This window comes from Rhinolophus sinicus, linkage group LG06, assembly GCF_036562045.2.
Source record: "Rhinolophus sinicus isolate RSC01 linkage group LG06, ASM3656204v1, whole genome shotgun sequence".
NCBI lineage: Eukaryota > Metazoa > Chordata > Mammalia > Chiroptera > Rhinolophidae > Rhinolophus > Rhinolophus sinicus.
This window is the reverse complement of record NC_133756.1, coordinates 59,975,084-59,989,337: the sequence shown is the minus strand read 5'-3', so window position 1 is coordinate 59,989,337 and position 14,254 is coordinate 59,975,084. Positions and strand designations below refer to the sequence as shown.

General features: G+C 40.9%; 1 protein-coding gene across 1 annotated transcript; it reads left to right on the top strand.

Annotated features, from left to right (window-relative positions):
• The first annotated feature begins 10,069 nt into the window (after window positions 1–10,069).
• Window positions 10,070–13,387, top strand: ID4 (inhibitor of DNA binding 4). Its single transcript, XM_019734250.2, has 3 exons — window positions 10,070–10,882; window positions 11,277–11,335; window positions 11,891–13,387. The coding sequence occupies exons 1-2, from the start codon at window positions 10,442–10,444 to the stop codon at window positions 11,319–11,321; spliced, it is 486 nt and encodes a 161-aa protein (XP_019589809.2). The 5' UTR covers window positions 10,070–10,441; the 3' UTR covers window positions 11,322–11,335; window positions 11,891–13,387.
• The last annotated feature ends 867 nt before the right edge of the window (window positions 13,388–14,254 follow it).

Sequence of the window (14,254 nt, the reverse complement as noted above, 5' to 3'; positions counted from 1 at the left end):
TGATATAAAACAAACAAACAAACAAAACAAACAAATTCATAGGCACAGATAACAACAGTATGGTGGCTACCAGTGGGGAAGGAGGGTGGAGGAAAGTTGAAGAGGGTAAAGAGGGTCAAATATGAGTATATGGTGACGGAAGGAGACTAGACTTTAGGTAATGAACACACAATACAATATACAGATGACGTATTATAGAATTGCATAACTGAAACTTATATGATGTTATTAACCAATGTCACTGCAATAAATTTAATTTTAAAAAATTACATAAAGTTTCTCCCTTCTATTTACTTTTTCCTCATTTATATTTTTGCCATTGGTGGTCACTACAGACTTCCAAAGAAAACCAGTTTGACCTAGAGGAATAAAAAGGTTTGGGTCATTGTGAGTGAATATAATGAAAGTTGGTGTGCAGAGGGGACATAAACTTCATTGTCAAATTTATTTGTAACTCCATTTAAATTCTGGTTGTAGGAGATGATTGAGCAAGAAAATAAAGAGTTGAAAGAAAGAAATGGGAGGTTCAGCCTAGAGGTGAACCCTGAGTGGATAGAGAACCAACAGGAGCAGAAGTGATGACATGAGCCGACTCATCATGCACGTAACAGTTCCTATTCTCACGCATGCAGACCACATACCCTTATGACCTCTCCTTCCCACCACTTCCCTCAATTGAGGAATCTCTAGCAAATTCATTATGTAAAGTCTTAGCAGCTTTTCTAAAGCTTTTTGCTAAGTGGACTAGAACCTTCCTGGGATATCAGCTGACCCAGTGGACACACCACTACTACTGCTCCAACTTTTCCTCTTCGCATTTCAGCAGACCGGACACTCTGAATATGTGCAAAATCTGCAGGCCACTTCTGTACAGCTCTTCATTAGCATGTCATCCTAGCAGATTCTGCCAACCCACCTGAGTAGCCATTTGAGCACTTACTATATGAATAAGTCTCTGACTGACCTACAAAAAGTGACAACACAGCAGGAAGAACTGGTCTTGCCTCTAAAATGCTTTTGACTTAGTTGAAGATCTAAAACACACAATTCTGATATAACTTAAAGAGAATTACACAGCAGCATGTGAGCAAATGCAAACTGCCATGTAATATTGAGATGAAATAAGTGCAGCAGATGTGATGAAAATAGACATTACAAAACTGGAAACAAAAATATTTATAGTAAAAAGTTTGTTAAATAAGTTATGGAACATCTACATAATACTATGCAACCATAAAATTATGATAAAGACAAGTGACTACGCATATAGAAATATGTGCATGCCATATAAAGTGAAAAATTAGATTTCCAAGAAGTACATATTGCATATTAAAATCTTTGTTCAAGAAATAATGTCTATATGCATGGGGAAATATGCACAATAAAATGTTAACTGGTTATTTCTAGGTGTGTGTACATGACCTTTATTTTCACCTTTTGTTCTTCTGCATTTTCTGATATTGCTTTCAATTTATATATAATTTTATTATAAAATATGAAATCAATAAAGTTACTTTTACATAATTACAGTCTGAGAATTAATGATAGATGACTTTCTGTATGAGGAAGCTATGTTGCACTAAGTTCCACAATGTTTTTTGAAAGACTTGGTAGTGTGGATTGGAAGAAAAGAAAGTGAAAAATGGTTTAGATGGGAAGATGAGCATGAGATGAGGAAGGAAAACACTAGTTGAATGTAAGGAAATGAAAGTTGAGTGTCATGAAGCAGAGAGAACAACAAGGGAGACCCTTGCAGTTTCAAGGGTCTCCAAGCTTCTACACATGCTATTCCCACTACCTGGAAAGCTTTCTTCTACTGATGAAGTCATCTTTCAAGACCCAGCTCAAATAACTTGCTCTTTTAAGTTTCCTTTGACTCAGGCTTTGGTTTTGTCCCTACTGTGCCCGATACACGCTTATACTGTTACACAGAACACATTGTATTACATTAATTAATTTTTGATCCGTTTAAACCATTTCTAAGCAGCAAGCTCCATGAAGGAAGAGGATTTATTTTTCTTGAACCCAGTCTTGTCATATAATAGATGTACAATACATGTTTGTGTAGGTTTGACTTGAATCAATTTGTATTGATTTGAAACATGGAGAAGGAGAGAGCCTTAGAAGTGTGGATGAAGAATTAAGTTTAATATTATTCATAATATATAGGTTTAATGCATATATCTACTGGTATATGTAACGATGCTTTTCCTTGAAATTGGGTAAAAGAAGGCACTATCATTCTTCCAACTGTGTTCACTAGAGATGAGAGTTGGCACTTCTGGGAAGATTGTTGATAGACAATGTTGGAAGGTGCCAAACATTGCCCATTTAATAATCTGTCAAAGGGCAATACACATTTTCTGTATTACAGGTTGTAGATTCCCGATAAAGACAGAACAATGGGTTGATGACCAATATTAACGCATTTTCAACAAGTTACTTTAATAGCATATAACTCCAATCTTATGCCCAGAAATCTCAATGACAATATATGAAGCTGTTTTACAATGTTGTCACAGTAATGGTCTTTTTTCCCTTGATAATATGTGTTTTACATTATGTGTATAACATAACATAAACCAAGAGAATCATACATTAATGTTGACCTAATGAACAAGATGTTTTTAAAATGGCAAATATGGTTCCATCAGACCAAGTATTATCTAATGCTTTATTAAATTTTTAGATTATTCTGTCAGTTATAGTTTAAGAAAAAAATATTTCATAATGGCTGATCGTCTTTAAAGATCATAAATATCATTTACTCCTATTTAAGGGAAAATAGTTCTATCTGTAATCCCTCTCAAAGGATAGTGTTGTTTAAACTGGACTATTTTAATATACAATTACCAACATTGATAATGTTCAAAGTTAACTGAATCCTTTAATTCTGCATTTTTGAAATCTTAAAATATTTTGTTGTACATGTTTTGGTAGTGGAAAAATGTATTGATTTATTATTTCCCATGCAAGTGAGTTTTCATGCTGTTCATTTACTTTCCACAGTCACGTTCCTCTGTAGATCCATAGTTCTCAGACACCGCGAGCCATCCAACAACCAATGACAACTGTGTGTGATATCTATAAAAATGTCTCAAAAATTGTTCTTCAGGGAAAAAAAATGCAACTGTGTCTTGAACATTGTATCCATTCTTAGGGACCATGACCTAGATATCAACAAAATGGGAAAGTTTTTTCTCTTAGCAAAGGCATATTCACTGTGATACATTTACACAGTATTCAGTTCCAAGATGTGAAATAATTCACTGTTTAAGTGTCTTTCCTCTAAGTAGTTAAAATACACTTAATTATACTTTTTCTGTATTTGGGAATTAGTTTGTATTCACTTTAAAAGAGAGAAATATAACTAAAACCCCTTTATCAGTATAAATCTAGCAACAGTTTGTGCTATGAGTAGAACAGTTATCAATGACTTCATTTGTGGTATTTCCTGCTCAAAGAAAGAATGCAACAGATAGATACAAGTCAATAGCTAGTGGGACAAATATTAAATAAATAAATAAATATTCTTGTTTTAGATTTCTCTACAACAGGAATAAGGATGAGTTAAAGCAAGAACTTGGTCTCTCTGGCATCTCACTAACCATTTTCCTATTACAAACTTTTAAATAAAGGCATAGACATCAGAGGACACTGAGTAGCTCTTATACACAAGTATACTGCCCCCTATTGTTTACTTACTGCCTTTTTCCTGGGGTTTTCAAAGCAGTTAATCCACATCCAATCTCTGTGAATCCTTGTTGCTAGATAGAGAATCTGAGTCTATGGAGATTGAGTCACAGGATTTTAGAAGCAAAAATATGGTAGCTATTAAGAATTTTTGCTCCCTGCTCTGGAAGTGTCTGTAGAATATATTTAATCCTGGTTGTTTATTTTCTTGAGAAGGAAAGGGTGGAGAGGAAACACTGGTAGGCCATCCTGAATAGAGAATGATGAGGCTTCTTATCTTCTCTACCAGTGTGTGTTTGCCCCAAGGCAGCTGCTAATGTGACGTAATTGAGGCAGCAGGGACTACAATAGGGTGAAGCACAGAGATGAGAGTCCAGAATTTACCTTTAGTTTTTGCTCAAGGGAAAAAGTATTTCAAACTCTCAGGTTGGGCCCTCCTGGGGGCCTTGAGTCCATGTCAGAGCAATATAAAACAGGGAGGAGTGGATGTGATTTTTACCAGAGTCCATTTTCAGCAAGTGATTAAATATGTTAATGGATAACCGAGATGGCTGAAAATATTAAAGCAGTTATGTTTCATGCCTACTATGAGAATGTCTCACCAGCATTCAGTTAATGTTATGATACCTGACTGAGAGCAATATTATATGGAGTTTAAGAGAGAGAGAGAAAAAAATAAAATACCTATTTATGGAAGTTAAGGGAAAAACCGGTGGATTCATGGAAGGAACTCTTCTGACACACAAATGTAAATTTCAAAAAACAATTAATACTTTTTAACAGCTTTATGGAGACATAATTGGCATATAATAAACCACATATTGTGTATATCATATACACAAAGGGTGCCAAAAAAAGTATACACATTTTAAGAAAGGAAAAAACTGTATTAATTGTAATACGCAACATATATAGATAACAAAAGAGGACTACAAGTCACATTTGACTTCTGCAATTACAGCAGGTGCTCAAAGTGGTGACCATCAGCATCCAGACACTTCTGATTACGGTGAACTATTGCTTCAGCATAGATAGCATCTCTTAAAATCTCAAAAATAAATTTTTGTGGCACCCCCAGTGTGTGTGTATATATATATATGTGTGTATATATATATCTCACAACTTGATAAGTGTTGAAGTATTATATGCCCATGAAACCATTACCACAATCAAGATAATAAATGTATCCATCATTCTCACGCCCCTTCATTTCCTCATGCCCCTTTCTGGTTCTTGGATATATGATTTTTATTTCTCTTGGATAGCTAGCAGTAGAATGAATGGGTCATACGGTATGTGTATGTTTAACTTTCTAAGAAACTGCCAAACTGTTTTCCAAAGTGGTTTTCCTCAATTTACATTACCACCAGCAGTGTAGAGAGTTCCGGTTGTCCCACCATATACCAGTATTTAGTATGGTCAGTCTTTTTAATTTGAGCAGTTCTGGCAGGTATTAGTAATATCTCATTGTAATTTTGAAGCATATCCCAAATGACTAGTGAGGATGAGCATCTTTTGATTTGTGCTCATTTGTCATTTGTATATCTTATTTAGTGGACTATCTGGTCAAGTCTTTTGTCCACTTTTTAACTGGGTTGTTTGTTTTCTTATTATTGAGTTTTTAGAGTTCTCATATACTCTTTGTATATGTTCTTTATATATTTTGGATACAAGTTCTTTTTTAAATTGAACTTACTGGGGTGACATTGGTAAATAACATTATATAAGTTTCAAGTGTACAATTCTGTAATACATCATCTGTATATTGCATCATGTGCTCACCACCCAAAGTCTAGTCTCCTTCTGTCACCATATATTTGACCCTCCTTTACCTACAATTTCTTTTTTGAAGAAATTCACAAACTGACTCTTAACATTCATATGAAATGAATAACCAAGAGCAACTGTGAAAAAGAACAAAGCTGCAGTCAATCAACACTACCTGATTTCAAAATTTATTATAAAGCTACAATAACCAAGACAGTATGGTCATGGTATAAAAACAGACAAATAGACCAATGGAATGGAACTCAGAAGCCGGAAATAGACATATATATATGTAAACACTAGTCAAACAAGGTGCAAAGGCAATCCAATGGAAAAAGGACAGTCTTTTCTATAAAAGGTATTGGAACATTTGGAGACATAGTCAAAAATATTAACCTCAACCATATGTTGAATCATATACAAAATTAACCTCAAAGTTGATGATCATAGACCAAAACATAAAACCTAGAACCAGCACTGGCTACATAATTTGCAGGCCCAGTGCGAAATGAACATGCAAGCACCCTTGTTCAAACATTACTCAGAAATTCAAGATGGTAACAGCAGAGCATTAAACCAAGCATGGGTCCTCCTAAGCATGGGATCCTGTGTGACTGCATAAGGTGTACATCCATGAAACCAATCCTGCCCCCCAAATTATAAAACTTCTAGAGGAAAACATAGGAGAAAAAACTTTGTGACCTTGGGTAATGCAAAGATTGCTTAGATAGACACAATGCCAGAAACATAATCTATAAAAGAACAAACCGATAAATTGAACATTATCAAAGTTAAAAAATTCTGCTCTCAAAAGATTAAGGGAATGAAAAGACAAGCCACAGATTGGGAGATAATATTTGCCAAAAAAAAAAAAAAAATTAGCATTGTTTGCACACTTATCATGTGCCGACAGACACCGTTCTAAGAAATTTATACAAGTTCTTATACATGTATAAGAACACCTTATAAAGTAGATACAATTTTTATCATCTTTTCATATGTGAAAAGGCACGGGAATTAAAAAATCCAGTTTAATGATATAAAACTAGGAACCAAAATTGGAGCCCAGGCTGTCTGACTTTAGAGCTCATACTTTTTCATCTCCTAAGGTAAAAACAAATGACACATCATTCTCATTTCCTGTCCTTAATCCATTTTAGGAGTGCATTTAAAAAATCATCTACTTCTTATTTAACAGAATACCTTTTAAAACACCTGACGTAAGCATTTTTGATGGCCACATCTGCCCAGCTATGTTCAGTATATAACATCCCCTTCTTATAAGCCTTTTGTAAGACGGGGCTAACCACGAGGTTATCAGTGCTTCCGGGACTGGTATCAGCCTTCCAAGGGTAGCACAAGTAAGTTTGTAACGCTTAGTGCCAGATAAAGCAGCCTTGAGCTTGAATTGCCACATTGCTCAATTTACTCTTTTGGAGCAAGGGACATTCCTGCCACAGAGTACATAATGGTTTCTTATGCCTGGAGGGAAAGCCTGTGCCTCCTTCAGAGACCACTGACATCTAAAGAGGGACCAAGGCATGGGAGCGCTCATGTTTATCTGTGTCTGAGCCCACCCACTGTTTCACTGCTGGCCATGGAGAAAGAAATATCAAGTCCTAAAAAGGCATTTGGGCTGAATAGCACAATATGCTTAGATACCCTTGCTTCATGTAAACACAGGGCGACTGTGAATTCTGAGAGCCTGGGTGTTGCAGTTCAGCAAAGGTCTGATTAGCATCTAGAATGCATCCCAAGAAAGGGCTGCATACCTCTTTGTCTGCTGGAGGGGTGTACACATGACTCTGGGCACCAGGGCTTCCTAGCAATTCTATGAATATTTCATCCCAGCTTCCCATTGAGGAACATTCTGGTAGTCTCTAGCATTTTCCTGGCAAAGGGCTTTTGGCTAGCCCAGCTTATTTTTTTCTTCTTACAAGAGCAAGTGAAGAAGCATTTTGATGCAAAAGGAATAGTCGTGGGAAACTAAATTTCCTTCTTTGCAAGGTAGAAATAATGGAGCTTGTACGTTTTTTCCAAAAGCTGGTAATTGCTGAGTAAACTGTTCTGAACTATCAGTGCTGAGAGTCTTTTGGGACTTCAGCTTTGACCCCACCTGTGTCTAAGAGTCAAAAGTATACATTGTATAGCCCCTCGTACTCTCTGGTTTCAGGGACCAAAAGCACAGGATCTTATTCTTTATTTCCGTTGTATGTTTTATGTAGCTCTTTAATTTTTAATGTCTCTGTGCCTTCTAACCTTCAAAAAGAGTAATACAATAACTGCTTCTGCCTACTCCACTGGCAGGATTTGGGGATAACACTGGGTATTCTTGTTCGTGTGGCCCCGGTATGTGAACTTACCCCTCACATAACTCAGCCTTTCTGACTTTAAGCTAGTAAGAGAGCAACTCCAACAAAACCTGCAACTGTGGCATTTGGCACTTGCCACACCCAGGGCATGGCTCTCTGAGATTCAGCAAAGTCCAAAAAGATGAATATGATTGTCCCTTTGTGTCACGTATTTAAAACTTAAATTTTATTTAATCAAGTCAGGATATGTAAGTTTTGAAATGTGAGTGTGCCCTGGGCATATTAGCATAAATTTTTCCAAACAGAGACAAATCTTAGGTTTTTTATTTTGGAGCAGCTTTTAAATTCTAGGAAAGAGAAAATCAATGAAACAAAGTGTCTGTTCATGTATTCATTGATTATCATCATCTGTGCTAACATGACTGGCTCCAAGATGATAGTTTACACCCACTAGTGCTCCCTCGACCCACTTTCTGTCTAAAATGACCATATTTTCTCGGTGTATATTTATATTAATTTAAGAATAAATAAAACTATGCCTGTGTTTAGAAAAAAAGCCTTTCTCTTGGGTTTTATAATTCTGTTTTTCTTGATAAGTGTGTATGGAGACCCTTTATGTATGCACATGAGTAAAATGTACCATGTTTTCAAACAACTATTAGAGACAGCAATGTATAAGGATTAGGAGAGAGGAGGGTTGCTGCATCTACCTGTGAAAACAGCATTAAATAATTACTCCTCATTTCATCAGGAGAAAGCAATATGCTCTGGGGAAATAGTGCAATAGTCATAAAGTACCCACGTGGCTAAACAAAACACCTGCCTACTGCAGGTATGTCAGCTCTGGGAAGGGCAGGGGGGTTTCCTTACAGAGGGTAGACAGGAAGAGAAGAGGTTTATATCTCGTTCTTTCAATTTTCTATACAAATGAAGGTGCCAATCCATATCATGTACACGAATGAAGAAAATTCTTGAGTTAATTCATCTCTTAGCTTGTTTAAAGATGGGAGGTTTGCAGGGTGAAGGCACTCGAAATTCATGTCCCCATTGACTGAGAGTTTTTATGCTCATTTCTCATTTGAAGGGTTCAATTTTTTTCTTGAGAAGTTCACACACAGCCCTATCAAAGTTCATTGTGCAATTTTGTTTTGAACTTGAAGGACAGCTTTTCCATTATAAATCTAACATAGAAACGTCCTTAATTAGCAGACTTTTCTGCAGGTTGGGGCTCAAGCAGGACTCCAGGGACTGGAAGTGTGAATTCCAATGCTTTGTTGCAAAAGGAGGAGACCCCAGATATTCTCAGAATTTTATTTAAAGGGAATACCCTGACATATGTGAAGCGGTGCATTAATGGCCTACATTAAGTTATAGGTATGAATTTTACATAAAACGAATTAATATATGTCATGGTGGAATTTTAAATACTCTGTACCCATGCATTTTTAATATTTACATGCTCTAATTTAATGCTTAAGGCAACTGCAATTCTTGAGCCCACTTTTGCATTTAGATGGGCAAAAGAAAAACCCCACGACGTTTTTATTTACATGTCCTTTCACCAAAAATCTGCATTCATCATTCTTTTCCTCTTTTTTGCTCAGCTTTAACCTTTTTAAAAAGGAAAACGGAAAGGTTACACATTCCATTCCATCATTATGGTTTCGGCAATTGTGAAAAGGCAAATAATGAAAGGGAGAGGAAAAAATACAGAAGAGAAGAGACGTGCCTTCTTGAACAGCGTCCTTCTTAAGGCACTGGAATCCCAGGGATGGAGTGATGGGTGGCGGAGGGTCCCCTAGGCGCCGCGCTACTAGGGGTGGTAGGATATCTTCGAGCAAGGCCCAGCGCTCCCTCAGCAGCCTAAGCCGGGGAAGAATGAATTCCAGCTGCACATTCCCGCAGTTCTTCGCAAGAACTTCTCCCTCTCTTTCCCCTCCCTAGGGTACACACCAGCCTGGCTCCGCTCCCACCCAGCTCTCTTTTCTCAGAGCCCCGACCCACGGCGTTGACGGAATGGAGTGCCCTTCCCATTGGCCCGAGCGTCATTCCCTGAGGTGGCACCGTCCGTCTGATTGGCTAGCCACCCCCGCCCACCCCTCCATTCGGGTTGCCGGGCTTCCCGCCCCCCAGCACCGCCCGGAGCCTCCGCCCTCGCCGCCTCCCTCCGCGCACCCGCCCGCGCGCCCAGCCCGGCTCCTCTCTTGGTTCGCGCGGGGACCCGGCCGGCGCGCTGGCCCCGCCCCCGCCCCCCGGGCGCGCGGCTCTATAAATACAGCTGCGCTGTGGGCCCGGCCAGAGCAGGGAAGAGGCGCGGTTGCGAGTCAGTTGTGGGAGCTGGGAAACCTCCGGCGAGGAGCACGGCGGCCGGGCTGTAGTCGGAGCTCAGAAGGGAGTGACTGGGGACCCCAGTGGGCTGCTTTCCTTCCGGTGCTTTTGATTTTTCTTGCCTTTTGGTCCCGGCCGAGTGTCGCGCAGAGAGATCCCCTAGCAAAACCCGGAGCGACCCTCCCGTCAATTGTTGGGCGCGGGATCGCTGGGAGCGCGGACCCAGCGCGCCGGGCGCGAAGGCTAGGGGAGCGGAGCCGGCCGCAGGCGGGGCCGGGCGCTTGCCTGCCTCCCTCGCTCGCCCCAGCGGGTCTGCTCGCGCAGGGCGCGGGGCGTGCGCGATGAAGGCGGTGAGCCCGGTGCGCCCCTCCGGCCGCAAGGCGCCGTCGGGCTGCGGCGGCGGGGAGCTGGCGCTGCGTTGCCTGGCGGAGCACGGCCACAGCCTGGGCGGCTCGGCGGCCGCAGCGGCGGCGGCGGCGGCAGCGCGCTGCAAGGCTGCCGAGGCGGCGGCCGATGAGCCGGCACTCTGCCTGCAGTGCGATATGAACGACTGCTACAGCCGCCTGCGGAGGCTGGTGCCCACCATCCCACCCAACAAGAAAGTCAGCAAAGTGGAGATCCTGCAGCACGTTATCGACTACATCCTGGACCTGCAGCTGGCGCTGGAGACGCACCCGGCTCTGCTGAGGCAGCCGCCCCCGCCGGCGCCACCACACCACTCGGCGGGGACATGTCCGGCCGCGCCGCCGCGGACCCCGCTCACCGCGCTCAACACCGACCCGGTGAGAGGCTTGGCGCCGGCCCTAACGGACGCCGCGGGGGTCCAAGAGGGCGGTTGCGGGGTGGCCCGCCGCGGGCGCTCCTCTTCCTCGGGGCCGGGAAGGCTGAGAATGGCAGCACCCCTCAACCCCCTTCTCGGGGCTCCTGGTGCCGCCAGGGGCAGGCAGGGCGCAACGAGCGCGGGTCCTAGTCACCGCGCAGCGTGGGATTGGGGCCGAGCGCATCCTGGGCTGTCAAGTCCAGCCTGTGCCGGGGTAATGGAGGGGTCCCCAGGGCTGCAGGCTGGGGTGGGGACGTCCGCGCACCAGCCTGGTTTCGGAGAACGAATCCAGGACGGGGATGAGTGCGGTGTTTGCGCCTGCTAACCTTTCCCTTGGTGTTCCGTTGCTGTTCCAGGCCGGCGCGGTCAACAAGCAGGGCGACAGCATTCTGTGTCGTTGAGCCGCGCTGTCCAGGTGAGCGCGCCTTTCTGTTCTCCAGTGGTAGATCACCAGAGACTCCCGTTCTCCGGGGCTTCCGGTGCCAGGCACCGCAGTGTTCTTTGCCCCCCAGCATTTCTCAGGGCAAACTCCCAAGGAGCCGGACCACACCCCTCACTGCCACCCAGTTAGCAAGTGAACCCGTACTTCGCTTTAGTAACTGGGGCTTCACTCTAAATGGGGACGGATCAGCTCCTGTCTCCACCGTCCCACTGCCGCTCCCAGGGACCCGCGGGCTATAACTGCCGTCCTCCCTGATGAAGACTTAGAAACTGCCCTATGTCCCCCCGCGTAGTCTGACACCCACAAAAGGGGACGCGGGCAGGGCCCGGGAGTGGGTCCCCTCTCCGGGCTTCCCGGGGGCCCGTAGCTGCCTGCTCGGCGCCTGGCCGGCCGCGGGCTGCGGGTGTTGTCTGACCTGGTGGTTTGTTTTGGGTTGTTGATCAAGCATGTCTTGAGTTTGGTCGGTGGCGCCAGTTAGTCTGCAGCGGGAAGGTTCCCACACCCCCTCTATTCATTCCTCTTCCACAGGTGTGCGGCCGCCTGAGCCCGAGCCAGGAGACTAGAGAGGGAGGGGGAAGAGCAGAAGTTAGAGAAAGGCACCGGAGGAAAGGAGAAAAAACGTCAGCAAATCTTAGAAACGTTTTCATCCGTCATTCCAAGAGAGAGGCTCTGAGAGGGAAGAAAAATAAAACTTTCATTCTTTTTTTTTTTTTTGCACGTTCATAAACATTCTACATCCGTATTCTCTTTTGTCTTCATTTATAACCGCTGTGAATTGTACATTTGTGTTGTTTGGAGGTGCAGTTAAACTTTTAAACTTAAGTGTAACAGGACTGATAAATAGAAGGTCAAGACTAAATCCGACTTTAGAAGCCTACTTGTGACCAAGGAGCTCAATTTTCGTTTTGAAGCTTTACTAATATACCAGAGCATTGTAGATATTTTTTTTTTTACATCTATTGTTTAAAATAGATGATTACAACGGGGCAGGGAACTTTATTTTCCCTGCAAGAATGTTACATATTGTATAGATAACTGAGTGACATTTCATACCATGTATATATAGAGATGTTCTATAAGTGTGAGAAAGTATATGCTTTAATAGACTACTGTAATTATAAGATATTTTTAATTAAATATTTTTTGTAAATATTATGTGTGTGTTTTTTTTAATCTATGGGAATATTTCTTTTGGAAAATTATTTTTCAGCTCAATTGCAGAGCTCTTGATATCTTGAATGTCTGTTCTGTTTGGCCTGGCTTTTAATTTGTTTTTGTTTTGCACAGTATCGTGTAGAATCGGAGGTAACAGTTATAGCTGGTGGTCCTGCATGACTGCATGAAATGTTTAATCACAAAATCAACTTGTCCTGAGTCCATTCAAATGTCTTTTCTTTAACCTAGATTGAAATCTTTGTATTTGAAGTATATATGTTGGAAATACACTTTATCAGTTTTTTAAGTACAGGGTTTGATAGTGTAATATATAAAGAGTAAGTGTTTATTGTTTGTTTTTAAATTGAGGTCAAAATGGATTCTGAATAATTTTGCATATGGGATGGGGAAATGCTTGGATCCTTAAGGAGTTTATGAAATCTACTGTTTTGTCAAAGTGAAAAAAAAATGCTTATCCTTCATTTTACACTAAAGCTTAATGTCATTAAAGTTTCATGTTTGTACAGGTTCTTTAAATCATAGAAATGAAAAATGTTCTCTGCTTGTAACCAAAGGACAACCTCTTGGAAATGAACACTTTCTGCTTTCCTTCCTCCAAAGAATATTAATAGGCAACAATGAGAGAAAAAAATAAAAAGGAATAATGGCAAATCCTTCAAGCAGGGATAAAAGTCGATCTTCAAACATTAACTTAAGTAGACCAAAAATTCTGATGACCGCATCTAGATTATTTTTTTATAAAAATGGTTTTCACTATAGCTATGTTAGTTACTGGTAAACCAACTGTCCAATCTCTTGTGGTGTGTAACTTTTACATGTGAATATTAAAGTAGATTTATCTGTCTTGTACTGTGATTTCTCGTCTCATTTCTTCAAACCTTTATACTTATTTTTTTACGACTTTCTTTTCTCTCTAAGGAAGGTAGTATTTTCTAGGTTAGATAGAACTAGCAGGCTTGTGCACATTATGCATTTAATGTGATCAGTACATTACACATCAGTTAGATGGAATTTTTAGAGTGAGAATTAAGTAGGATTTAATTGGGTGCTTTGTAAATAGTCAACTGTGTGTATAACGTGGTCTGTTTGAGTTTTAAAAGGAAAGGATTTGTTTTAGATTATACAAGAATAAAAGTATTATAGACCCAAGGGACTTTTTATGAGGTCAAAGTCAAATATGTATATGAATATGAAATATGGTCCCTAGTAGTCAGTTGAAGTGATAATGTCTTAACAAAAATGAACAAAGTTAATGCTAATAGGTTCAAATGCATCGAAAGATTTTAAAAATCCGTCCTATCCCCAGCATGTTATCCCTTCAGCTTTGATATTTCACTGGTCTTAGGTATTTTTAGAATTTGATGTATTTGATGTTGAGCCTTATAAAGTCAAAGGACAGCTTGTTTAGATGAGGTTTATTTTTATTTTTTATATTATTCACTCTTGTCACACATCAAGAGGAAAACACAAGAACACTGCTGGAATTCCAAATCTGAAGAATTCTAACGATTGCATTCTTTGTTATTAAAAAAGGGGACAATTCCTCCTTTTTATTTGGCAGTTTAATTTTAGTTGGAAGCAAGTCACATGTGTGCTGTTGGTTGGAGTTAGGCATCTATCAGCCTGACTGCTGAACCTACCTAGGCTCTGTTTAAACTTAATGCTGGGAAGATTTCGAACCTGAAAATAAATGGATAAATATTTTTGGTTTTTGAA